At 52.1% G+C, this 26121-nt stretch overlaps 1 protein-coding gene across 3 annotated transcripts; it reads left to right on the forward strand.

The window, feature by feature from the left end:
* The first annotated feature begins 9433 nt into the window (after window positions 1-9433).
* Amotl2 (angiomotin like 2) lies at window positions 9434-25372 on the forward strand. 3 transcript variants are annotated; one of them, XM_052718455.1, is made up of 10 exons: window positions 9434-9583; window positions 12142-12937; window positions 15753-16047; window positions 16886-17030; window positions 17286-17378; window positions 20346-20641; window positions 21354-21664; window positions 22115-22329; window positions 22738-22914; window positions 23609-25372. In XM_052718455.1, the coding sequence occupies exons 1-10, from the start codon at window positions 9577-9579 to the stop codon at window positions 23665-23667; spliced, it is 2394 nt and encodes a 797-aa protein (XP_052574415.1). In that variant the 5' UTR covers window positions 9434-9576; the 3' UTR covers window positions 23668-25372. The 3 variants fall into 3 exon arrangements, with proteins under 3 accessions (XP_052574415.1, XP_052574422.1, XP_052574426.1); XM_052718462.1 differs by lacking the exon at window positions 9434-9583 and adding an exon at window positions 9811-10040; XM_052718466.1 differs by lacking the exon at window positions 9434-9583 and adding an exon at window positions 10136-10817.
* Window positions 25373-26121: the final 749 nt, after the last annotated feature.

The following is a 26121-nucleotide window of genomic DNA, read 5'->3' on the forward strand; positions in this document are numbered from 1 at the left end:
CATTCCTGTACTGTGGTGTGCATTCCTGGGATGAGGAAACGCAGTTGAGAAAATGCCTTCATCACATTGGCTGTAGGGCAATTTTCTTGGTTAACAGTTGATGTGGGAGAATCCAGCCCACTGTGAGTGGTCCTGGATTACATAAGAAAGCAAGCTGAGCAAGCCATAGGTAGCAAGCTAGTAAGTATCATTCATCCACTCCATGGCCTCTGCTTCAACTCCTACATCCAGGTTCTGTTTTTGTTTTTGTTTTCTTAACTGTTTGGTGGTCCTCCACCCAGCTCCCAAATAAATACACAGAGATTTATTCTTAAGAATGCCCGGCCTTAGTCTGGCTTGTTTCTAGTCAGCTTTTCTAACTTAAATTATCCTGCTTCTCTTCTTCTACATTCTGCCTCTGAGCTTTTTACCTTTCTTTATTCTATATATCTTTCTTTCCTTCTTGCTCCATGGGTGGCTGGGTGGCTGGCCCCTGGTGTCCTCTCTCCTTCTCCTTTTCTTGCTCTTCCCTCCTCTCTCCAGCCTGGATTTCTCCTATTTATTCTGTCTGCCTGGCAGCCCCGCCTATCCCTCTCCTGCCTCACTATTGGCCGTTCAGCTCTTTATTAGACCAATCAGGTGTTTTAGACAGACAAACTAACACAGCTTTACAGAGTTAAACAAATGCAACATAAAAGAATGCAACCCATCTTTGCATCATTAAACAAATATTCCACAGCATAAATGAATGTAATACATTTTTAACTAATATTTCACAACAAGGTTCCTGCCTTGAGTTCCTGCCCTGACTTCCCTCAAAACACACACCTCACTAGGAGCCTGTGCTCCAAATACATAAAGAACTCACACAGGCAGCAAAAGAAAACCATTTTAAAATGGAAAATCATGTGGCTGGATACTTTATAAAAAATGCTACACAAGGGGCTGGAGGGATGGCTCAGTGTTTAAGAGCACTTGTTGCAGAGGACTCGGGTTCGGGTCCCAGCACCTACATGGTGGTTCACAACCACCTAAAATTCCAATTCCAAGGTATCTGACGCCCTCTTCTGACCTCCACAGGCACTAGGCATGCATGTGGCACACATAAATACAGCACAACACACATAAACAGAATAAAGTAATTTTTTTTTCTTAGACAAAGTCTCACTGTGTAGTTCTGGCTGGCCTGCAACTCATTATGACCAGGCTGGTCTTGAACTCACAGAAATCCACCTGCCTCTGCCTCCTGGGTGCAGGATTAAAGGTGTTTGGAACCACACTTGACTTAATTTTGTTTGGTGGTAAATAATCACTCAAAAAGTGCTCAACATGGGGGCTGGGGTGATGGCTTAGTGGGCACAATGCCTGTTGAGGACCTGAGCTGGGATCCCCAGAGCTCGTGTAAGAAACAGAGCATAGGGGCCGGGCGGTGGTGGCGCACGCCTTTAATCCCAGCACTCGGGAGGCAGAGCCAGGCGGATCTCTGTGAGTTCGAGGCCAGCCTGGGCTACCAAGTGAGTCCCAGGAAAGGCGCAAAGCTACACAGAGAAACCCTGTCTCAAAAAACCAAAAAAAAAAAAAAAAAAAAGAAACAGAGCATAGAAGCACACGGGTCTGCCACCTCAGACCTAGGGGGCAGAGACAGGTGGACCCCAGGGCCTCCAGCACCCATATGATATCTCACAACTGTCTGTAATTACAGTTCCAGGGCATTAGGAATCCTCTCCCGGGATTCAAGAGTACCAGACATATACATGCAGTACACACATACACACACACACACACACACACGAAACAACCACATATAAAATAAAAATAAACCTCTTAAGTGGGAGAGAGAACGCCCTCATGCTGGGTGTGTGCCTTTAATCCCAACACTTAAGAAGCTGAGGCAGGCAGAGCTCTGTGAGTTCATGGCCAGTCAGGTCTGCATAGTGAGACCCTATCTCAAACAAACAATAAGAAACAAACAGCTTTATTGGAATATAGTAATATAACTCTACACAATTGCAAAGTTCATCAAACCGACACTAAAATGGTCGGATCTCATTGTTTATTTTGTTATTATATGCCTTCCTATTAAATCCTATCATATCAAAAATGCAGCTTTGACACTGTCCAAACATCGCACTAATGATCTGGCTGTCCTCACTCCCCTCCCCACCCCTTCTCCACTATTACCTCTCTCCTCTTGTCTGACCTTCCAGGGATAATTCCCCCCATGCCTCTCCCTGATCAATTTCTCTGTCCAAGGGCCAGATTCCAAGTCACTGCCAGTGCCATCCACTTTGAAAATAGTCTGGCTTTCGGAGAATATCTGCCAAGAGGGTTTGAATATGCAGGCTGGGGACCTGGGACCTGTTGTGTCTCCTGCACAGAGTTCAGCCAAGGCCCAGACTTCATGGGGGCACCACCATTTCCGGTTCCTCTTTGGACCCATCTGGAATTCTCGATGAAGAATAGCTTCTTTACTCCAATCTGTCCACTCCCTGAGTTCTTTTTAAGGTCACTCTCATTTCCTTCCAGCCATCCTCACGTATGTGGCTCTCTCCTGCAGGCACTGGCCGGCTCTTCACACAGAGAAGTGTGTTTCTCTGATGCTGTCAGGGAGGCAGGCCAGCTGACTATGGAGTCTCCCTGGCATATTCCACCAGCTTCCACACAACACACTGGGAGGGCCTCTGTGAAGAGCCAGACCTTACCTTGCCTCCGAGGTGACTCCAGCCCCAGCCCACCCTGGCTCAACAGCAGAACTCTTCCAAAGAGGTTGAAAGAGCCTCAGCCCTCAGGAGGTGGTACCGGAAGGCCATCAGCCTGAAGAAAGCAACTGCCAACTGCCTCTCACACCTGTGCTCTGAGTACCCAGGAGGGTCAGCTTGCTCCTACATGGTTTTACTGAAGAGAAGGGATGTTTGGAGGCAGTGTCCGGAGGCCCCTGAGTGGCAGGGTCAGCCCTGGGCCTCTAAAATTTCAGGCCTGCCTGAGTCTTTCTTTCCAAGGTCATGTCTTTGGCGTCAGAGTCCTGGAGACCCTGAGTGAGCACCATGCCTCTGTGGTTCAGACTTTACAGAAGTGCCTCATTCCCAGGCCTACTCTTGGCCCGTGGATGGGAACCAACATGGAAAGCAAGCTCTGAGGTGGTAGAACCAGCCCAACAACCCTGAGCTTGCCAGCTTTCTGTCCTGACAAGGCCTGGAATGAGCTAGCATAGTGGGAAAAACCAAAAGGAGGCTGCCTGGGAAGAGAGAGTGAGAGGCACCTTCACCTAGTTCCATCCTAAGCATAGAGGAGTAACAAAGCCTGCCCTCAGCCAAAGAAGCCTGAAGGCCCTTTCTAGACCAGGTATGGAAAACATCCTGGAAATCAGGAAGCGGATGAACGAGGCTCCCACTTTCTCTCCACTGTTGGGTGTCTGGGGAGGACAAGGTGCTAACTCAGCAAAGCCTCGACAATCTCAGGAAATGGAGGCGCCGGGAGCTAGGAAGGGGCAAGGGGTGAAGGGAGGCTGCAAACAGGAAGGCTGATCAAGTTCTCCGAGGTGCCCTCCTTCCTGTATGGAAGGGCAGATGGACATCTCAGCCCATGTCCCTCCGAGCTGCTACAGGGTTAGCAATCTGGAGAGACTGTGGTGGTGTGAGCTGCCTGGCATGCACCACGCCCCCTTCAGGTTTCTCCCAGCCTGCTCCCACGTCTGTCAGCCCAGCTCCCACACCTGTCAGGCCAGTTTCCAGAAGAAAAATTTGAAGCTTACTACCTTCACCAGGCACTGATGACAAATGACCTATGTGTTCTCCTATTGGTCGAGTCCACAATAGCACAGCCACAGCCTTATTCCATTCTTTTCCTGAGAGACCCACTAAGAATACTGCCCTGACACAAGGATTCTATCACTGCTAAACCCATCACACTGTGTGTGTGTGCGTGTGTGTGTGTGTGTGTGTGTGTGTGTGTGTGTGTCTGTCTGTCTGTCTGTCTGTCTGTCTGCCTGCCTGTCTGGCCAATGAACCCCAAGACACACTGTCTTCTAAACCCATCACGATTTTGTGTGTGTGTGTGTGTGTGTGTGTGTGTGTGTGTGTGGCCAATGAGCCCCTAAAACACACCGTCTTCTTACCCATTCCACCCCACCCCCAATTCTGTTGCCCTGCCAAGCTTTTGCATGGGTGCCAGGGGATCTAAACTTAGGTCCTAATGCTTTCGTGGCAAGACTTTACCTACTGAGCCATCTCCCCAGCCCCGAAATGCCTCCCTCTGAAAGAGGATCAGACAGCCAAGGATCACAGTCATTTGAGGGAAACTGTAACTATGAAAAATAGAGAGCCAAACAAACAGAAACAAGTGAACTCCAAGGAGACACAGACAGTATGGAGGCCAGAAAGAATTAAGAATTTCTACCGGACTTTCTACTCCCAGAGGACTAAAGAAGATACGTTATGAAACAAGACAATGCTAGGAAAAGAAAATGAACAAGAAAAATTCTAAAAATGTGAGGTGATAGCAAAATGCAGAAAGGGATTAAAGGTGTGTGCCACCAGCGCCCAGGGGGCTTTGGGGTTTCAAATGCCTAAGCCAGGCCCAGCGGATCACTCCTGTTGCCTGCAGATCCAGACGCAGAACTCTCAACTCTCTCCAGAATCATGTCAGCCTTCATGCCTCCATGCTTCCTGCCATGATAATGGTCTAAACCTCTGAACCTGTACGACAGCATCAGTAAAATGTTTTCCTTTACAAGAGTTGCCATGGCCATGGTGTCTCTTCACAGCAATAGAAATCATAACTAAGACAGTTGTTTTGCTGAGTGTAAGTCTGTGCACTACATGTGAGCCTGGTCCCCGAAAAGGCCAGAAGAGGGCATCAGGTCTCCTGGAACTAGAGTTACAGATGATTATGAGCTGCCATGTGGGTGCTGGGAATAGAACCCCAGTCCTAAAGAAGAGCAGCCAAGTGATCTTAACTGCCAAGCCACCTGTCCAGCCCCATTAATTTTGTGTGTGTGTGTGTGTGTGTGTGTGTGTGTGTGTGTGTGTGTGTGTGTGGTTTAAAAGATGCTTTGCATCAAGAACAGCTTACCCTCCGCAAATTGATTCTTAGGGATCCTGCCAAACAGAAAACCCAGAAAGGTGAAGACAAAGAGTTCAAGAAACACAGGACCAAAGAGAAGTAAATGAAGGGGAACCCTGAAATAAAGATGGAGGGAGATCTCAAGAAGAATGCTTTTGGCTGGAACCACTGTCTAGGGTCTCCAGGGAGTGTGCCACCAAGACTGAGCAGGCCTGACTGAAGAGACAGAGCTTTGAAACTTCAAGCCTGCCCAGAGTGACATACTTCCTCCAGTAAGACCACACCTCCTAAACCTCCCCAAACAACATCTCCAACTGGGCACCAAACATTCAAACACATGAGCCTGTGGGGGCCATTCTCATTCAATCACCAGAGATGGAACCCCTTTAGCTCTTACAGGGATCTCAGTGGGTGCCCGGGAAATGTTTGGACATATGTATGAAGTTTGTGACAGACAAGTATGTGGGAGGGTGAACAGGTGAGTGACTGCGGTGTTTCCTCAGTGCCAGCGCTGTTTGGGTTAAATGCTGTGTTCCTTTGAAATAATGAGAAAGCCAGGGAGACACTGGGATGGGAGGAAAACTCAAAACCACGACTGAAGCTATTAGTCTGGTTTTTGTTTGTTTGCTTTCGATTTTTTTAATGGTTATTTAGTTTGTTTTGGTTTTTTGGGGGGACAGAGTTTCTTTGTGTTGCCCTTGCTCTCCTGGAACTCACTCTGTAGCCTAGGCTGTCTTCAAACTCAGAGATTCACCTGCCTCTGCCCCCTGAGTGCCACCACCACCCAGCTATTAATCTGCTTTTTAAAAGGTCTGGGTGATAGGAGTGGTGGTACATGTCTTTAATCCCAGCACTCAGCACTGGGAGGCAGAAGCAGGTGGGTCTCTGTGAGTTTGAGGCCAGCTTGGTCTCTTTAGTGAGTTCCTGGCCAGCTGGAGCTGCACAGTGAGACTCTGTCTTAAAAAAAAAAAAAAAAAAAAAAAAAAAAAAGACCTGGGCGATGTCTATCCCTGAATGAAACCTTGTCCCAAACACTACCCTTTCACCAATTCCTTACCCTAGACCCAAGACCCACTCCTGGAACACTTACCCCAACAGCAGAGGTGTCCATCACTAGGGGGCACTCTTCCACCACACTGGCCCTACTTCCCCTCCCCACCCCCCAGGATAAAAGAGGGCCCTTTCCTACAAAGACTGCAAACCCAGGGCCTCCCCATGTTGGATGTAGCTTCTTGTCATGACTAGGGGGCCTTCCAGGCAGCCTTGGCTCATCCACTAAGTCAGCAACCACCACTCTTAGTTCACAGAAAAGGGAGGTGTCGGGGCTAAATTAATCTGCCTTAGCTCGTTGGCCTGAAGGTCAGTTCTGGACTCCCTTCCCCTTCCTATGTGTGACAGCTATCTAGAGAAGAATAAACTAAAGGGCGCACATCGAAGCAGTTTCTTCCTGTATATGCCAACACCCATTGGACATGTCTCCCATGCAGAACCAGGCTCACAGAAGGACGGGGCACTCATGGACCCCAGAGAAGGGAAAAGTAATGGAGCAGTGGGCAAGGCTCCCCTCTTCTTACCATTTGCATGGATAGCCCCTCCCCTGCAGCATCATCGGAGCAGAGACCATTGAAGATGGCCAGAGGCTCAAGCAACATGGAAAGTCTGACTCCTTCAGTTTCAGGAAAGCCCCTGGGCACTTTCACAGACTCGGGGCTTAATTCACAAATGCTCCATCTTTTGAGGATTTAACCCCAAGGATACAGCCCCTTCTTTCCAAGCAACTCTATGCGAGATTGCCGGTCTGTGGCCTGGGGTACATAAGGAGGAGGGGGCAGTGATGGAAGGCAGGGCTTAGGAAATAGAATCTAGCAATAATGGTAGCAGGAAGGGTGGGAAATCGTAAGGATCAGCATAGGTGTGTAGAAAAACACAAAAAGGCTCTCGCTCGGCTCTTCGGCCATGGAACAGAGAAGGGTTGGTATTTGCATCTCCACAGCATTCACAACAGCTCTTCTGGTGATTGGTTTTTGGCCCCAGATTCGAGCAGCCTTCCTGTTCCCATAACCTGTCAAGTAGAGTGTCAAGGGAAGCTGGGAGGGGGGATTTCACAACTAGCAGTTTTCCTTTGATGTTGCCACTGGAGCCCAGAGTCCCTCCTCCACCAGCCAACCATTTGGGAAGTAAGGAAGATGTTCTCAGTAGATCAGGGGAGGGGTCTCCACTGGGGAACAGTCCTCACATTCCAGCAGGGGCCTGTGAGGAGGGAGGAGGGTGTGGGTATCTAGACAATTTCCTAAACCCAGGGCACACCTCTGATGCAGCCACACCCCTGTAAGCTGAGTTCTCCAAAGCAATGGCTTTCTCTGAGAATTGGGTCAGCTTTGCAGCTTTCCTGGGCAAGATTCCAAACTCAGCAAGTCGCAGTCTCTGGGAAGAATTATTACCTGCAGGAGGTGGGGGTGGGGAGAATAAGGGAGAGACAAAGGTGAGCTAGGAAGCCCTGTCTCCCTCCACGAGTCTCTTTTCTCCTGTTCTCAGCAAAGATTGGTGTGCAAGCAGCCAAGTTAGCCCAGCACCCACCTGTGTATCTGCTCCCCTGGCCCATTTGAGATGGAGCTCCCTTCTCACTCCATCATCCTGCACAGGCAGGTGTGGCTGCCAGCTCAGGCAGATTCCACTGAAGCTCCAGGCCTGGCCCTGCCTGAGAGGCCCCACCCTCCATCCTTCTTCCAAAGAGGAGAAAAATGTATATAAATTCCATCTGAGACTCCCTCTCCCCACTCTGTCCCTCTAGGTTACAGACACAAGCTGACGAGAGGCTTGCCTTGGTCTGGGGCAGACCTGCCCACCCTTAAACTGGCCCCTTCTCCAACTATCTCAGGAATGCTTGCTTGTCAAACATTCTGTTAGATGCCCCTCTAAGCACCAGTGATCCACAAGACTGCGCCATATGACTTTCCCCCTGATTTTTGTAACTCAGAGCATATGTGCCTGTACCTACTCTCATAAGTGTCTCCACCAAGGGTTCCAAGAATGCTGTCCATGAAGCGAGGACACCTGGGAACCTCTTTTTTTGTCTTTGTCGTAAGACGCTTACCTACTGCAGCTAGGGGGACAGTCGTGTGCGGGCCACAGCTTCTCTTTGAACGGTACCCTTTAGCACATTTAGCTTGGCACACTTGTCTCTTTCTCATTTGGCTAGGACACAGTCAGAATCTGAAATGCAATGTTCGATTTTCAAGCAAAACATATATACATTTGGGGGGGTTAGATTTTTATTTATTTTATTTTATATGCATGAATGTTTTGCTTGCGTGTATGTGTGAGCACCACGTGGGGGCCTGGTACCAGCATAGTTCAGAAGAGAGTGGCAGATCCCCTGGAACTGGATGGTTGTAAATCACCAGGTGGGTTCTCGGAACCGAAGGCACAGCCTCTGTTAACTACTTAGGACCCCCCACTTTTTTTTTTTTTTTTTTTTTTTTTTTTGGTTTTTCGAGACAGGGTTTCTCTGTGTAGCTTTGCGCCTTTCCTGGTACTCGCTTTGGAGACCAGGACCCCCCACTTTTAAAGGGGAGCTTTATGAAAAAATTGCCACGTCTCTGGCTATTGAGCTTGAAAGGTTTCTCATCCCTGGTCCTCTCTGTGTTGAGGGAAAGAGAGGAGGACCAGGCCAGCCAGCAATGGAAATCAGCCCTGACTCTAAGTGGATGGGTCTGAGAAATGAATGCCACTCGGAGCTCTTACCAGAGAGAGGAGGAAGGGAGTCAGAGCAGCCTTGCTTAAGAAGGGGTCTCCTGGGGAGGTAGAAGAAGGACCCAAAAGACAGAGGAGACAGAACACTCCCGGGCAGAACATCAGGAGCCAGCGAAGCGGACAGGAAAGAGGGTTGGCTGGTTGTAGAAGTGGAAAAGATCATGGAATTGGGGACAGGTGGGTGGAAGCAGAGATTATGAGTCTGCCCTGTTCGGTTAGGGAGCCCGGATTCTGGTGACCACGAAAAGAGACTTGGCTTCGTCAGTTACTCTCTGTGTGACCCTAGGTAAACTGCTTAAACTCTCTGAGCCTTGGTTTCCTACTTACTACAAAGACGGTCAAAGAACACCGTCGGAGGGTGACTGGAATCAGATGGCCGAGGGAAATGCGAGTGGTGACTCGCCGCGTGCTCGGCTTAAAGCTGAGTGGAGTTAGTTGGAGGGTGATTCGTTTGGGTAGTGGGTCAAATCCACCAGATTTTTCAACCCAGATTCACACTTCCTGTAGAGGCAGGATCTAAAAGAGCTGTCGAAGGTGTTTGTAAACAATAAAAGTGCAATGCAAAGTTTGCCGCTGGGGGGTGAAATAGTAAGTAGGGTTAGGAAAGAGGCGGGGCAGCTGCAAGCCGAAGCATCTGTTCGCCTGCAGCACGGTCAAAGCTGGGCGGATGTGGACTGCTTCCCAGTCCTCCCGCCATCTCCAAAACGCCAACGACCCCTCCCGCAGCCACTAGCGGGGCGTGCGAGGCATATCCCGGAAAGTCGTCCTTCGGTGCATGTAGGGATGACGGGTGAGAACCGGGCGCGGACAGTGGTGGGGCGATTTTGGGCCGAGTTGGTTATGACACCCCTCAACAGCTAGGACAGTAAGGCAGGGGGCAGGGAACGCAGCACAGCCGCCAGAGCCCAGGGTGGCGAGGGGACAAGACTGAGGCCAGCCCAGCGGCCAGCCGCAGCGCCGCCTCCCGGGAGGAAGGCGGGGGCCCGGACGGGGAGCGGGAGGAGGCGGAGGGCGGAGGAGGGCGGCGCGCTGAGAGGTTATTTGTGGTTCGCTTTGATCCCGAGGGGGAACCTGAAACTCTCACATTCCTGGCATAGCAGCCGCCTCCAGCGCGGGCTGACCCAGGGGCTGCGCACTGGGGCGCTAGCAGCCAGAACGTCGGCGACACTGGCGAGTGCGCACCTCCGTTGCCGAACGTACCTAAGCCGAACCCGGTCTGCGCGCGCCGGCAGCCGCGGGCCGCAGCGGTAAGAAAGGTGCCGGGCTCTCCCGGCAGCACGCGAGGCCGGCGGGGACGCTCCCCAGCGGCACCCCGACACCGCGATCAGCCCGGCCTTTTCTGGCCATCGGAGCTGGAGTGGACGAGCCTCTCGGAGCGGGAAGGGGAGACAGTGCACCCATTCGAGGCTCGATCTTGGGCGTCTATCTAGCCCGGGGAGCCCCGTGGTGTGCGCTTTTTTTGAAGGAGAGACTACACGACTCCGACCCACTAGGGCTGGAGCGGGGACAGAGGATCGGTGTTTGGGGGTGTGAGTCTCGCGACTGGGCAAGTGGAAAACGGCTGTAGGCATATCTTGCCAAATGCAAGATCCAGGTAGCTGCTTTGTCTAGATTGGGGATACAGGTGGCTTTTACCCTCAGCTAGCTCAAGAATTCCTCTTTGTCTTCCTTGGAAAATCCTCTCCGGAGCCACGAACTGGCTCTCACTTAGAAAGAATGCAGCTTGCTGTCCAGCCCGGTGACGTCAGCGCTGGAGTATTTGGAAAACAAAGAGGTCTGGGGAGAGAGGCGGACCCGCGATGCTAAAAGACCTCTCGCGGTTGCGGGTTACGCTTGCCGGGGGCACTCCGGCAGCCATCCGGGCTAGTGGTCCGCCTCGAGTCGAGCGGGAGCCCTGGCCTGGCTGGCTTAGCTTTGGTTCCTTTTGCTAGAGGGAGTCCAGGCCAAGGCCAGAAACGCGTGTTTGCTTAGGAAGGCGGTTTGCAGAGTGCAGAGCGCCAGAGCAGGCCAGGTGCAACGCCCGGGTAAGGAAGCTGGTTTTTAGTAATGGTTCAACTATAGATACTTGAAAGGTTGTGTATCTAGGGGATTAGATTGGGACCCGTGTGCGATGAAAGGCCTCGAAAATGTTCCGTGCTCCGGGAGCATGGCTCATGTTGGCGCGCCTGGAATCTATCGCGAAGGCTCTGCATTCTTAGTAGCCGCTCCCGGATCCTCCTTAGCGGGAGTCAGCCCAGACAGTGATTAACTTAGGAAATGCCAGGAAGAAGAAGCTGCGTGCGAGCAGACTCCTAAAGTCTTACACATTGTAGAATGCAGTGGGGGAGAGGATTAGGTGCTAGGAAGAATGAGCGCATAGGTGTCCTCAGGACTCATTTCCTTCCCTCAGCTCTGCCAACATACCATTCCCAGGCACAGAAAGGAGCCACATTTCCCCACCCTCCCCTTGGTCTTACCCCTCATGTCATTACCCCATCAGTTGGTTCAGGTGGTTGTTTCTAGTGTCAGCAGAGATGCAGAGAGACCGTAGGGGCTTTTCTAAGTAGCAGATGTGTGTCCCAAGAGAGGCAGGCAGGCGATCATAAAATCAAGGCTGTTTCGCTGGCTTGCATTACTGCAAGCGCACTCTTGCCTCCTCACAAAACCATTGTCCTATAGTTACCTTTCTTCAGCCGCATTTGCCAATTGACGGGTAGCTTCGCCTGCCTGCTCACCGTGCAGAATGACTGCCAAGGTCATCTGTGACAAGGAGGCTCAGATTTATTTTAGCGGGAGCCTTTGAAGAAGCTGAGCCCAGGGTCTGTCTTCCAAGGACTGTCCGCTTCCAGGAAGAGAAGCAGTGGAGGGTGGTGAGCTACCTGTGGCTCAAGCATCTTCGTTCTGAAGGGTCATGGGAGTCATTTGCTTAGAGAGCTTCTCTCTACAGGGCTACATTCATTCTTTACCATCTGCCAGTGAACCGGGGTCTAGACTGCTAAGTGGTTGAATTTGATGGAAATTTGTCCTGGAGTCACTAGTGAGACTGTTTTGGTGTAGCGGCTGACTGCAGGGGACCGTGGTCCCTATTAGATAACCTTATGGATTTCTGTTGTATTTCTATGGGATTAGTTAAGTCTCCATAAATGTCAATGATAAACCTTTGCCAAGGATTTATAACATACCAGGCGCTCAGCCTCTCCAAGAGGCACACTGCATTGTTTGTAATGGACAACCTGAGAGTCAAAGACTCAGTAACTAAACTTAATAGATAGCCACATTGGCATTTGCATCTGGGCCCAGGTAAAACCACCTACCTACCCTACCTCCTCCTGTGTGCTCCCCTTGATTGCTATTATTTCTGTCTCTTAGGTGCTCTAGGACCAGGTGCCTGCTGGCCATTGTCTAGGCAGCTGTGTGCAAGCCAGAGAAGCATGAGGACACTGGAAGACTCCTCAGGGACAGTCCTGCACCGCCTCATCCAGGAGCAGCTGCGCTACGGCAACCTGACAGAGACTCGCACGCTGCTGGCCATCCAGCAACAGGCCCTGAGGGGTGGGGCTGGAGCTGGGGGCACAGGGAGCCCCCAGGCCTCCCTGGAGATTGGACCTGCTGAGGATAGTCAGCTGCTCCAGCAGGCCACCAGGCAGGAGCCCCAGGGCCAGGAGCATCAAGGTGGAGAGACCCACCTGGCAGAGAACAGGCTCTACCGGCTGTGTCCACAGCCCAGCAAGGGAGAAGAGCTGCCCACCTATGAGGAAGCCAAAGCTCACTCCCAGTACTACGCAGCAGCGCAGCAGGCAGGACCCCGGCCCCATGTTGGGGACCGAGATCCTAGAGGAGCATCAGGAGGCAGCCGACGCCAGGATGAGGCTCTGCGGGAGCTGAGGCATGGCCACGTACGCTCCTTGAGTGAACGACTTCTGCAGTTGTCCCTGGAAAGAAACGGTGCTCGGGTCCCCAGCCACATGAGCTCTTCGCACAGCTTCCCTCAGCTGGCCCGGAGCCAGCAGGGTCTCCAACCCCGAGGACCCCCAGCGGAGGTCCCGGAGCCCCGTGGGCCCCCACCTCAGTACCCACACGCTGTACTGGCTCATGAGACTGCGGCTGTCACTGACCCAAGATACCGTCCTCGAAGCAGCCCACACTTCCAGCACGCGGAAGTCAGGTGACTACCCCACCCTGGATTTCTTCTAGTCCAGTGTCCCAGGAGAACCCCAAGGTCATATACCTTGGATCCCAGGTGGCATGATCCCAACCCCTCTGCACCCACACCAGCTCCTGGGGCTGTCTGCTCTTGATCTACTGTCCGGTCTTGAGAAGGGAGGAGCGGAGGGCTGGAAAATAGGGGGACTTGCCTATCTGACTTTACTTAGGAAATTACCTGCCAGTCATGGTAGCACGCTTAGGTGAAGTAGGAGGAGCCCAAGTTGACCGCCCGCCTGGGCTACATAGCAAGACTGTCTAAAACAAAAAGAAACTGACATCATTGCTCTAACTCAAAATATAGACAGCATTGTCTATAGCATTCAAGTAAAGAGGGCTCCCAGGGGATATGAATGGGGTGTAAAGGTGAGATTTTTTAGAAAGAACTAACAAAAGACAATGGGAATCCCTGCCAAACTGCTCCCAAGTTAAGTAGGCCAAAGGTGGGACTTCCTGAAGGTTTTTAAAGGGAAAAATGGACTTTTTTTTTGTTGTTGTGTTGTCATTGGGAGGTGTTGCTAGTGAGGCTGAAAGAACTAGGTGGCCACCTCTGTCACAGCTGCCTTGTCTACCAGTTAATTACTTACTACCTTTTCCCTTGTACTTGTCATTAGGATTCTGGGCCTAGGTGAGCCTTTTGTTTTTTTGGCTTTGGTTTTTTGTGGTTTTTTTGGTGAAGTCTCAGGATGCTGTTGGATCAGGATAGTGACTTAGCTTAACTGAGTGTGAAGTGAAGTCTTGGTGTGTGTGTGTTGGGGGTGGGATATGATGGACTTTTAAAAGAGAGGCACATCACAATGCCAGCCTGAGAGAATGGGTCACTAGAGCCAGGGTGGAAGCTGGGAGCCCCGTGAGTGCAGGCAGGAAGCCATATCATTGAAGGAGTACAGGTTCCTAGAACCCAGGGCTGCCTTAGTCATCTGAACTGACCCTTTTTTTTTTTTTAATTGGTTTTCTGAGACAGGGTTTCTCTGTGCAGCCCTGGCTGTCCTGGAGCTCACTGTGTAGACAGACCATGTTGGCCTCGAACTCACAGAGATCCACCTGGCTCTGCCTCCCGAGTGCTGGGATTAAAGGCATGCCTCACCAAGCCCTTCACCTTTTCCTTGAAAACAGGCACCTTGGCTGCATCCCCCTTGAGGGTGGGGTGAAGTGGGTTTCCAGGAAGCCCTACCAGGGGGACCCAAGAATTTGCAGAGCCTCTGGGTTCAAGGTCAAAGTCTGGCTCACTTCAGACCTGCTGTCTCTTCATGTAGTCCCTCCATCTCCCTCACCAGTTGTTTCCCTCTACTCTGGAAAAGAGTGGTGGCCCTGTCCCGGAGGAGCCAGGGGATGGAGCCTCGTGGGTTTCCTCGGCCTCCACACCCCCAGACACCCACCTTATCTCCCTTCTCAGGGCAGTTCAGGAAGAATTTCTTCTTTTGGACCAGCCCTATTGAACCCTGCCAGGAAAAGATAATATCCAGGCAAGGAAGTGGGCTGTTTGCAGAGAACAAAAAGATGGGGAGCGGGGAAGTGGGAAATGGCAGACCCAGGAGCAGGGAAAGCAAGTGTGGAAGGAAAGGAGTCACCATTCTTACTTTGAGCTAAATCATTCTCCAAGAATGCCAGTTGTGTCTGCCTGGCCTAGCAGAGGGGGGGGGGGGGGGGGGGGGGGGGGGGGCGCGGCGCGGGAGAGGGTGAAGAATGGCAATTTTTTTTCTGAGGCCACCCTGAGAGTGACCACACTTAGCAACACGAGAGAGTTGAGACAGCCCTCTAACCTGCTCTCCCTGGAGGTAATAGTGGGGAAAAGCACATGCAGGTTTTTCCTCAGCTGACCAGATGAGAAATAAAGAACTGGAAGCCTGGGGATGGGGGAGGGGGGTGTGTGATAGACCCGGAAGTGAAATCCAACTCTGAGGCGCTTCTCGGATTCAGAAAATTCTTAGGACTCTGACTCCCCATACCTCACTCTTCGTCCTTCTCTTGACGTAGAGCCCAAGGATGTGTTACACCTATGCCAGGGGCCCGAGAACACTGACCTGAGCTCTGCTGATGAGCTAATCCAGAGGTGGCCCCTTGTTCTGAAGTGCCCGCTAGCAGAGACAGGGGCTAACCTGTTGTGAGTGCCTGTTGTCTGCCGGCCACTCTGTCTGTCTGGCCTCACTTTTGTGGCCAGAGACCCTTGTGATTTAACAGACAAAGGTGGCGTGATGCTGGGCGGCCAAGGCACTCATTTGCTGAAGGTCCAGCAGCTGGGGCTGAAATCCGTCCCTATTTGTCAGGCTGAGCTCAGGCTCAGCACCTGCTTCCCTGCTCTAATCTTAGCTGGGTTCTTGGAAAAGAATTTCGTAGCTGGGGGTAGCAGGACCCTGAAACGAGGAGGAGAGCTCAAGTGAGCTGCTTTAGCTGGCGTGACCAGAATCCAGCCACTGGGCCTTTCCCAGAAACCTTCTATCCCATTGGAAGGTTAAGGGTACATTTTTAAAGATACTTTAGTTAAGCTGTACATGCCTCGGACGCCCAGGGTTGCTTGGGCTGATCCCTAAGGCCTTAGCCACCGTGGGGCAGCTGTGAACAGAACAAGCATCTGGGTATTATGCCACCCCACATCCTGTCCCACACCGGTCTTGCTCTCTGACCCTTTTGAGTCTCAGGCAGATGCCATGTGACACAGGCCCTCCCCACTGGTGGCGGCCTGCCTGACACTGGTGAGGCTCAGCCACTGGCACTAGTGATAGCCAGGGTGTGTATGTGTGAGTCGGTCTCTGAGGTCTTTGCCTCTTCTTTTCCAGGATCCTCCAGGCCCAGGTCCCGCCAGTGTTCCTCCAACAGCAGCAGTACCAGTACCTGCAGCAGCCCCAGGAGCACTCCCCACCCCTTCATCCGGCCGCTCTAAGCCATGGTCCCCCAAGCTCCTTCAGTCCACCTGCCGTGGAGGGACCAGCAAGTCCGCAGGCCACCTCGGGCAGTGCCCACCTGGCCCAGATGGAGACCGTGCTGAGAGAGAATGCCAGGCTGCAGGGAGACAATGCGAGGTTGCAGAGAGAGCTGGAGAGTACCGCCGAGAAGGCCAGCCGCATAGAGAAGGTAGAGACTCTTAGGGCCCCGGGTGGATGGGGGAGGCAGAGGAGGAAAGCCTATCAGGCTGCCTCTTGCACCAAATTCTGTCTTACATCCCCCCCGCCCCTACACACACACACACACACACACACACAAACACTCCAAGCTCACTCCAGACAGCTGAGGAACAGCCGAGCGGTTTGCCCTGGTGCATGAGCAGTTGCTGGCCAGTGGCGGTTAGAAAGAACTCATTCACTAGCTCTCTGCACACTTGCACCCTCGCCCTGCACAGCCCCTCCTGCGTGGACACCTCCCACAGAGAGCTCTTTGTGCACCCACACAACAGCCAGTCTGTTCCAGGCCAGCCCTGGCCAAAGAGAAAGCCCCTCCTCTCAGGGAAAAGAAAAAAAAAAGCAACGTGTTGGCATCGCAAGCCAGCTAGGAGCACGTGTAAGACCTGTGGCTTCCAAGGGGGAGGGGCAGCCACATGCTCTGGTCAGAGGCAGCTCAGGCTGGGGGGTCTGGCGCCCCCCCCCCTTCCTGGGTGAAGCCTGGCCAGTTGTGTACTAAGGTTCAGCCACCTAGAATATGCTCATCCCCGGTTCTTTGCACTCCGATTATCAGACAATGCTAGGCGGAAGTGAAATGCTTCTTAGAAACACTGGGCCTAGGGCAGGCTGGAGGTAGCTCCCTTGAAGAGCATCTAGCCCTGGGTCTAGGCAGCATCCAGTCCTTCCTTAGGAACAGCTGTCTGTCCCAGCAGTCTGCCCTACCTGCAGTCCCCCGATTATCTTACTAGAGCCAGTGACCTCGTTCACTCCCTGGGACCCTTCCTGTCATTCATTTCATTGTCTGTCTTTGACAGCTGGAAAATGAAATTCAGCGGCTCTCTGAGGCCCACGAGAGCCTGATGAGGACCTCTTCCAAGCGTGAGGCCCTGGAGAAGACTATGAGGAACAAGATGGACAGTGAGATGAGGCGGTTGCAGGACTTCAACCGCGATCTTAGAGGTGAGAACTAGGCTCGTGGGTTGGGGAGCTGGGAAGACATCTGAGGGGTTGGGGGGGGGAATTCAGATTCTCTGTTCTGTGTTGCAGAGGCCCCCATGAGTTCCCATCATTGGGCCCTGATCTGAGCTGGGACTTCCCTGTAAAAACCCATCCCCAGTTTGGAGGATACAGGCTCACAGTTAGAACCCCAGGGTAAACCCCCAGGCTGGCAACATTCCTTGATACTAAAACATCTCTCCTCTTTATTTGAAACAGAGAGACTGGAATCTGCAAACCGCCACCTGGCAAGCAAGACACAGGAAGCCCAGGCGGGCAGTCAGGACATGGTAGCCAAGCTGCTTGCTCAGAGTGAGTTGGGGACCTCTTAAGAAACCTTGCCAGGCGGAAAGGCAATGAGACCACTGTGACCCCATTCCGCTCCCCTTGAGATGTAACCCGCTTCCTTGCAGAGGAGCACTCCAGGACCAGATTTACTGAATGGCTGCTGTGGGAAAGAGCGATTTCCAAAGATGAATAGGAACTAGGGAGCAGTGACTGGCTGGGCCACACGGTACTGACCCTCAGTGTCACATTGGTCCCTCCTGCAGGGAGGCCAGGACAGCCTTGGCAGTGGTTAAATAGGAGACAATGGGGGATCTTCCGGAGTTTCCTAAGAATGCCAGGCAACAGAAAGGCTGAGGATACAGGAAGCTGGAAAGCAGGGTAGAACTGGTGGAGGGTCCTGGGAGAACCACAAATGGGCTTAGTCGACAGCTACGGTCTATAGGAAGCACTCAGGCTTCTCTGTTAACAGGGAGGCCAGGCATCCTGGAGGCTTTATAGACTAATCCATTCATTCCTTCTTCATTGGTGGATTTGAGCTAAGCACTGGGCCAGTGTTGGGCAGAGGGTGGGAATTCTCCCTGCCCAGAAAATGGCAGGGAGGTGAGATAAGCTTTAAGGCAGGAGCAGGTTCCCACAGGTTCAAGGGAAAAAAGTGTTCATGATCCTGGAGACTGGTGATTAGGCAGCCCCTGGTGGTCTGGGAAGATCTGTGGGAACGCAGAAGCAGGGCTGTAGTGTGACGGAGGTATCAGGCAGGCTTGTAGGTAAGACGGGCTTTTAGAAAGGAAATTTATGAGAGCCCTTTGTTAAGGGGCCTCAGGAGAGGGGAAGACAACTTCTGGCAATGCCAGCTTCTTGCTTCAAGGGCTTAGAGCCCTGGAGTGCTTGCTAATCAGCCTTTGGCAGGAAATGGGCTCAGATTGGGCAAGACTTGGGCTATCCACCACTACCTTTCAAAATGAGGTGAGAGTGGCTAAAGGTCTCTGGAACGGAGATGAGGAGGAAGGAGGTGTCGCCTAGGGGCTGCCCTTGGGAGTCTGCGGAGGACGGACTACTAGGGGAAGGGAGACTCGGGGTGGGTGCTCTAGTGGGAAGGGCGGCTTTGGGGCCCGGGCTCCGGCAAAGAAAGGAAGTCTTAGGGAGGGTTTCTGGAAGCCTAGGGCAGAGCGGGAGGGGGGCAGAAGCAGCCGGGAGGCGTTTCCGCTCCCCGGGGAGCGAGCTAGCGCCAGGCTGTTCTTGGCTTCTTGCTGGAGCCATTAATCTCGCAGCCGCGGGTGACCTGGATGCCTGGCATTCCAGAGCCGCTGGGCTGTTCCGCTCCCGGCCGGTCCCCCTCCGTTCCCCTCCCATATGCGCCTGACAGTGGCGCCCTTCGGCCCCGGCGGCGCCCAGCCTAGCTTTGGGAGACACAAAGGGTGGCTGGGACCTGAATGTGGGGAGCCTGCTAAGCAGACTTAACCTTCCACCCGCTACCACGGTATCTTAAGGTTGTACAATAAGGCTTCCGGAAGCAAAAAAACTGGATCCACAGCCCCAGGAGCTAAGAAAAACCTCAGCAGCCGCCCCCCCCCCCCCCCCGCCCCGTGTAATCCTCATTCTAAAGGGCTGAGGGTGGCCTTTTTTGTGGCGGGTACAGAACCCCTACCCCCCCCCCCCCCCGACACACACACACACACACACACACACACACACACACACACACACACACTCAAACCACTGGCTTTTCCCTTCAACAAATCAGAGCAGCCTCCAGATCTGCCTGCATTGTCTGTTTCAGGCCTTCAAGAGCTGGCTCTGAGGCCTGACGACTGGCCCTGCCCCACTTGGGACAGGTGTCACCTTGGGCTGTGAGATAGGGCAGTATATAGGGCATTACCTCCTAATAGTGTTAGGGCTGATGTCTGGGCATTCATTATTCAGTCATTAGGCTGTAGGGCTCTGGACCCACATGGGAGAGATACTGTTTCTCAGTCCAAACCTGGTTTCCGCCCTCCACCCCATTCACCGGTTGTTGAGCAGGCAGAATATGAACAGTTGCATTAAAGCGTCATTGAATAGCCCCTCCTTTTCCTTCTGTACCAAAGAATGGGGCCCGCCAGGCTGGGCGCAGCCTTCAGAAGTGCACTGGAGGTGGCCTGGATTGCCCCTGCCATGCTGTCCTAGGAAGTAAAGAGATTCCCAAAGGGCAAGTACTTTGAGGTGGGTCGTAGGCCTAGAACATCACTTAGAGAAGTCTTGTGTTCTGGCCTTGGCCCAGTGAGGTGGAGAGGTTCTCTGAGCAGAGCTCCTCTAAGCAATTAGCCAAGTGGTCAGGGATAGCTGGAGTCTTGGATGCAGTCTTTGGACTAGCATCCTTGTCGTTGTGCTGTGAGGTTTGAATTCTATTGAGTCCACCTGCCTACATGCAGGTCCCCAGACCATGTAAAGACAGGAGTACTGAACAGGAGAGGCTCCAGTCTGCAGGCTGCACTCCAGAGCAGACACTTGGGGACAAGAACTACATGCACAGCCAGAGAGCTGGAGCCTCTCAGTCAGCCATTTGGTTCCTATGTTTCTTCCCTTATAAATCAAGAGCCACAAATCCTACCTGGGAGATTGAGTTGGATAAGATATGAAAAGTGCCTGCCTGCTTCTTCCTGCTTGAACAATGACCTTGTTATAGTACCCTAATCTATAAAAGGTTGGCTCAGTTCCTACCTGACCGGTCTCTAGTCATCGTGAAGCTTAAGGAAAACTGTGACTATGTTTTGGCGGTGGCCATGCCTGGCTCAGTTTGAGCAGTATCCCAGCTGAGAGGCCATTTATCTTGGTTGTTACAGCAAGAGTCACAGTCAGGCCCTGCCGTTTACTCTTAACCTGCGTCTCACTGAAATGTAATAATAGACAACTCCCAGGCGTGTCAAGAGGGTCTGCGGCGGTTGTCGGTACAGAGCCCACTAGTGGGTGAGTGTGGCCACCATCACTGATCACTTCTCAATTCCTCCCCGGCAGGCTATGAGCAGCAGCAGGAACAGGAGAAGCTGGAGCGTGAGATGGCGCTGCTGCGTGGTGCCATCGAGGACCAGCGGCGACGTGCTGAACTGCTGGAGCAGGCTCTGGGCAATGCACAAAGCCGTGCTGCCCGGGCTGAAGAGGAGCTACGCAAGAAGCAGGCCTATGTGGAGAAGGTGGAGCGGCTGCAGCAGGCTCTGGGACAGTTGCAGGCTGCCTGTGAGAAACGGGAGCAGCTGGAGCTGCGTCTGCGCACGCGCCTGGAGCAGGAACTCAAAGCCCTTCGCGCACAGCAGGTGAGACGTGTGCAGCGGGCAGAGCTGGGCAGAATCCAAGGAATCCCTGAGCTCCAGTCTCTGTCCCCTGGGAAAGATGATTGCTCCACGCCCCCCCTTGGCTGCTTGGTCCCTCTCAGTCATCTTGTGTCACGAAGGCTCTGCCGTGTGGTCTGTGTTCAGGTTTGGAGGACTTGACGAGTCTTAACCTTGGCAGTAGCAGAAACTGGGACTTCAGTACCAGATAGCAGTCATTAATAATGTTCATGCAGAAGACTGGACCACTCTCACTCCTCTTCCCAAGACAGGAAGTAGATGTCTGAGCCCTGAGTCTGAGCTTGCTATGTATTTGGACATAAACATTTCTTGTTGTTTACAAACCAGATAGAGTTCTGTCTCCACACCCAACCTTAACCCTGTCGTAGAAGTAGGGGGACCAAAACTTAGTTGTCGCAATGTGATTATCACTCATATTCCCACTCCCACTTCAGACAATTGGTTTTCTAGTCATATGTGCCCTTAGGTCCCTGGCTACCATAAATTGGGAGGGAATGTGAGGACCTTTGTTGTCCCCCGTGTCTCTGGGTGGAAGTAGGCAGCGGGGAGGATGCGGAGGTGTGCAGCAAATGACTGAACAAGGTATGCATGTGTTAAGGTCTTCCTGAAAGCATGAGGACCGAAGCCCCACACACCCCAGCCTTAACCCTTGACCATGCTATGCTTTGCTCTACAGAGACAGGCAGGCACCCTCACTGGTAGTGGTGGCATCAATGGTGGGTCCACTGAGCTCAGTGCCCTTCGACTCTCAGAACAACTGAGGGAGAAGGAAGAACAGATCCTGGCTCTCGAGGCTGACATGACCAAGTGGGAACAAAAGTACCTGGAGGAACGGGCCATGAGGCAATTTGCCATGGATGCCGCTGCCACCGCCGCCGCGCAGCGTGACTCCACTCTCATCAGACACTCCCCCCAGCCCTCGCCCAGCAGCAGTTTCAATGAGGGCCTGCTCGCAGGCAGCCACAGGCACCAAGAGATGGAGAGCAGGTACTATAGGGTCAGGCAGGGACATCTGGAGGGATGGGGAGGGGTGGGATGGTAGTAGCCAGTCTCTGCCCAATCCTTTGTCCCCGGAGTGGGACAAAGGGCCCCACCCTCAGCAGCTCAGTATGTTTGGCATTCCAGAAATTATAAACAGTTGTTTCCCTGAGTGAATCCCTCCTGTGCTCAGGCTGGACGTGGGTGGGTACCGTCCAAGGTCTGGCTACCATGGGTCCTCATGCCTGCTTCTAGCCCTAGGACCTGACTCTTCCAATGAGGTGGGCTCAGAGAACATCAATTGCAGAGCATTAATAACATTATGCAGTGCACCTCACAAGGGCAAGAGGTCCTACCTGCTTTTTAGGGAGGGATGTCTGAGCTTCCTTCCGACTTCTGTGAGGTGGGTAGAAGGAAGGGGCTGAGTCGGTGGGACTGACAATGTGGCCTCTCCCACAGGTTGAAGGTGCTCCATGCCCAGATCCTAGAGAAGGATGCAGTGATCAAGGTCCTTCAGCAGCGCTCTAGGAAAGACCCTGGCAAGGCTACCCAGGGCACCCTGCGGCCTGCCAAATCGGTGCCATCCATCTTTGCGGCTGCAGTGGGGATTCAGAGCTGGCAAGGGCTCTCATCCAGCGAGCGGCAAACGGATGCACCTGCCCGGCCGACAGTAGGTATGAAGAGGCTTGCAGTGGGATGGCGGGGAATAGGAACTTTTGAAACCAGACTCCAGACCTGGCTTAACCTTTGGCTCCCATGACCCTGAAACCCACAGGGTCCTCCTAGTATAAAGTGGATGATGGGCCTTCAGCTGCTTGCAGATAGATGTAGGCAAGTTTCTATGTACTGCTCCTAAGCCAATACTAAGAAGTCCTAGATTTCAGCTACAAAGAAGGGGTGCAAAGCAATGATGCCTAACTTGACCCCACCTATTCCCATTTCAAAAGGGGAGCCTTTCATTTTATTAGGCATCTTGCAAATTAAGAGCAGCTCAGTCCACCGAGTTTGTTTAGGATGTCCTCCATCGGGGACCTTGTCTCCTGCATCAGGCTGTATCCATCAACCTCCTTTCTTTCCTACAGACCGTGTACCAGCAGAGGAGCCCCCAGCCACAGCTCCTCTCCCTACCCATACCAAACACGGGAGCAGAGATGGGAGCACCCAGACTGATAGCCCTGCAGATAGCACCTCTGCCTGCTTAGCCTCAGAACCCGAGAGCCTCCTAGGGTGCAGCAGTAGCCAAAGGACACCCTCTCTGGGTAAGTACCCTGCTTCCCCTGGCCTGTGTGTTAGATGGGGGCTGTGAGCTGGAACACAAATTTCCCCCAAACTCATCCACTGTGGGAAGCCCCACAGTGTGAATGAGGGTTGTTGGAGGCATGAAACCCTCAATCAATGGGAGGCAGGTCTCTAATTCAAAAGAAAGTACCCCATCAGAAGGCATTGTACCTCTGGAGTTTTTCTCACGTATCCTCCTGCTGGTCCACATATCTACGATGATGGAGCTTGGCAAGTGGTCCTGATGGTGATCTTGGATTAGGAAGCTATTGGGAGAGCCCAGAAAAGAGGAACTTGAGAAGAGGCCTTTTCTCTTCCTACTCTGGTTTCACATTCACCCTAGCATAGCTGCCTGTGTGTGCCTCATGATCTCAGAAAACCACAGGCATGACAAGAACGCTATAGCCTGCTTCTAACCCTGGGGGCACCCCTCCACTGATCACTCTAGCCAGTTCAGAGTCTAAACACAGGCATACTTCCTCGTCAGTCTAGGCCCCAGCTGAGGGGAGGGAGCACAGCGTTGTGCTTAGTTGACCAAGTTAAGAGGAACCTGAGGCCTGGAGCAGCTTAGGAGGAGGGAATCAGAAGAAAGATCCTGTCTTTAAAATGTGTTGGGAGCTGAAAAGAACAACAAGACTCACAGCACAGGCCTGTTGTCTTCTTGTCTTTCTCCAGACTCTGTAGCTGCAACCAGAGTTCAGGACCTGTCAGACATGGTGGAAATACTGATCTGAAGGGAAGAGGTGGTGCCTTGGGGATCCCGACTCCTGGCCTCCCCTGGCATTCCAGCGGTCTTCAAGTGCTGAGCCTTACTTCCTCCAATCATTGACGGTGTGGTGCGTGAAGCTCAGAGAGGAGCACTACAAGGGACCTAGAAAAGTCTGCACCCCCAGAAGACTGCTTCTTGGCCCATATTCCTCCCATGCCCGTGAGGAAGAAAGAGCCAGATTCCCCTGCTGCCCAGGGTCTGTCTGTTGCTGGAGCAGAAAGGAGTTGAGCCCCCTCCGTCCTGCCCCTTTGTATTCAGGCATGAAGGGAAAGGGGAGTGGATTCTGATTCCCAAGGATGGCTGGGCACTGATCCGGTGGTCTGCTGGGATAATAAGCCAGCCATGGTGTTCTGTGGTCAAGTATGGCCTCAGCCAACTCCATCTGCTCTTCAGTTCCTCACTGCCTTCTTCAGATCGCTAAGACTTGAATCTTTGGGGGCACTATTAAGAGTGTGGGTCTTTTGGGAGCCACCAATATGCCTCTCGCTTGGAGTAGGTTAGAGGCCATTTGAGAGGCCTGCAGAACAGTGTGTTTTGTATATAATTCTCCTTCCTGGGAACAGAAGACTAAGCATGCTGGTTCAGATTCTCCTTCCAAGGCTGTGCTGCCTGCCCCTGCTGCCCTGGTTCTTGAAACATCTGATGGGTTCCTCCGCCTCCACTTCTTGGCCATGGAATTTGATATTGGTTGCCTTTCCTCCATTTTAAACCCCTGTGTTCCATGCGCATGGGACTCTTGTCACCAGCCTTTCTGAACGGCTCCACAGCTCCTGTCCCTGGGGCACCCTGTCAGTTTGGTTGTAGACTGAGCCAGATGCAATGAGCCGCCACATATGGACATCTGTCATGCCCAGCCCCAGGTTCTCTTTGAAGAAACTGGAGAAGTTGTTCTCGTAAATGTGTTTGTTCCCACCGGCAGGGACTGGGAGAGGAAGCTGTGCTCTTGAAAACTGATCAGTGAGCTTAAAAGACAAAAGTCCTCACTGTGGTGCCCCATCACAGAATGGCACCCACGAGGCTGGCTCCTCAAGTTTCTGGTGCCCCAGCCCTGAAGCAGGGCCAACTACTTGGAATTGGGTGAAGACCCCACACGGCAGCCTGCCAGCAGCAGTGACTTTGACTTTGGTCTTAAAGTAACCCCCATTCAGCTCAAGAAGCGATTGGTGGATTTCAGAGCTTTTTTTGTGTTTTTTCCTTGAATCTTTGGTTGTTTTGTTTGTTTTTCTTTCACTGTTTCCAAGTTCTGTTTGTTGTTTCATTCCCATGGTTCTCTGAGTTTCCTTTTTAAACATTTGCATTTGCTGGGCAATTGCATATTTTTTTAATTCCCCTACCCTTGTGTAAAGCTGAAAAATACATCTGGTTCATGTGCATTGTTTACAAAGATAAAAGTTTAAAAAAAAGGAGGGAAAAAAGGCAAAAAAATATTGTGAAAGAAAAAAAAAACAACTTAATATATTTTGGATTAATATTTGGTATTTCTTTTAAAGTATTTTTTGTTGCTGTGAACGTTTTTTCTGCCAAAGACCATGACGTGTGTCTGTGTGTTTAAGTTATCATGAATATTTAAAGTGTAAACATGGCTGTTTTGTTACGGCACCCTGTACCAGGATTGCTGCTGCATTCCACTGGGTATGACAGTATTTTAATAAAAAAAAAACTTATAAGGAGAGATGCTTATCTGTTTATTCATTCATTTATTGGTTGAGACACTGCCTAGGTCTGAGTCTAAGTTTGCCTCAAACTAGAAATTCTCCTGCCTCAGCCTCCTTACCGGTGGATTTACAGGTGTGTGTGTGACCTCCAGCTACAAGACTGGTTATTTGCAAGGATGAGGAAAGGAAAGAGGAAGAAGATTTTAAAGGGTTACCATGTCTACTCTTCAAGGACATGTGACAAGTCCTACTGGAGATTTTGTGAAGTGGCATTAAGGACAATTGAAATGACATGGCTGTCCCCATCTCCCCACACATGGGCACTTTCACAGAGACCAGCTATGAGGGTGTGGCAGATGGCTGCCTTTCCAGGGAACTGCCCTAACCCATTTGGATTCCGGTTGTTACAGAGTGGGAGTGAACACAAAGGTGTTGATACGTTACCCACTTAATCCTCTCACTTAGCACACAACTTCTTTGTTACCATGGTTACCTCTAGGTTACCATGGTACCGTGTGAACCCTCAGGACACATGCAGTGTATGTTCCAGAGTGTGATGAGTTCTTGGGCACCTGTCTTTAGCATCCAACCTTTGTTCACACAGCGTATTTCTCCAACACGTAAAAGTAAAATTACCTCTTAATCTTGGCGTTGACTCCCCAGTCAGGATGCAAGTGGACAGAAGGCTGACCATGAGGCAGCAGACCCCGAGATGGGCCGTAGGTTAACAGCAAGTTAACCTCCTATGACCATGGGTGAAGTGT

This window comes from Peromyscus californicus, unplaced genomic scaffold (genome assembly GCF_007827085.1).
Source record: "Peromyscus californicus insignis strain IS unplaced genomic scaffold, ASM782708v3 Scaffold_11__1_contigs__length_118956290, whole genome shotgun sequence".
Classification (NCBI taxonomy): domain Eukaryota; kingdom Metazoa; phylum Chordata; class Mammalia; order Rodentia; family Cricetidae; genus Peromyscus; species Peromyscus californicus.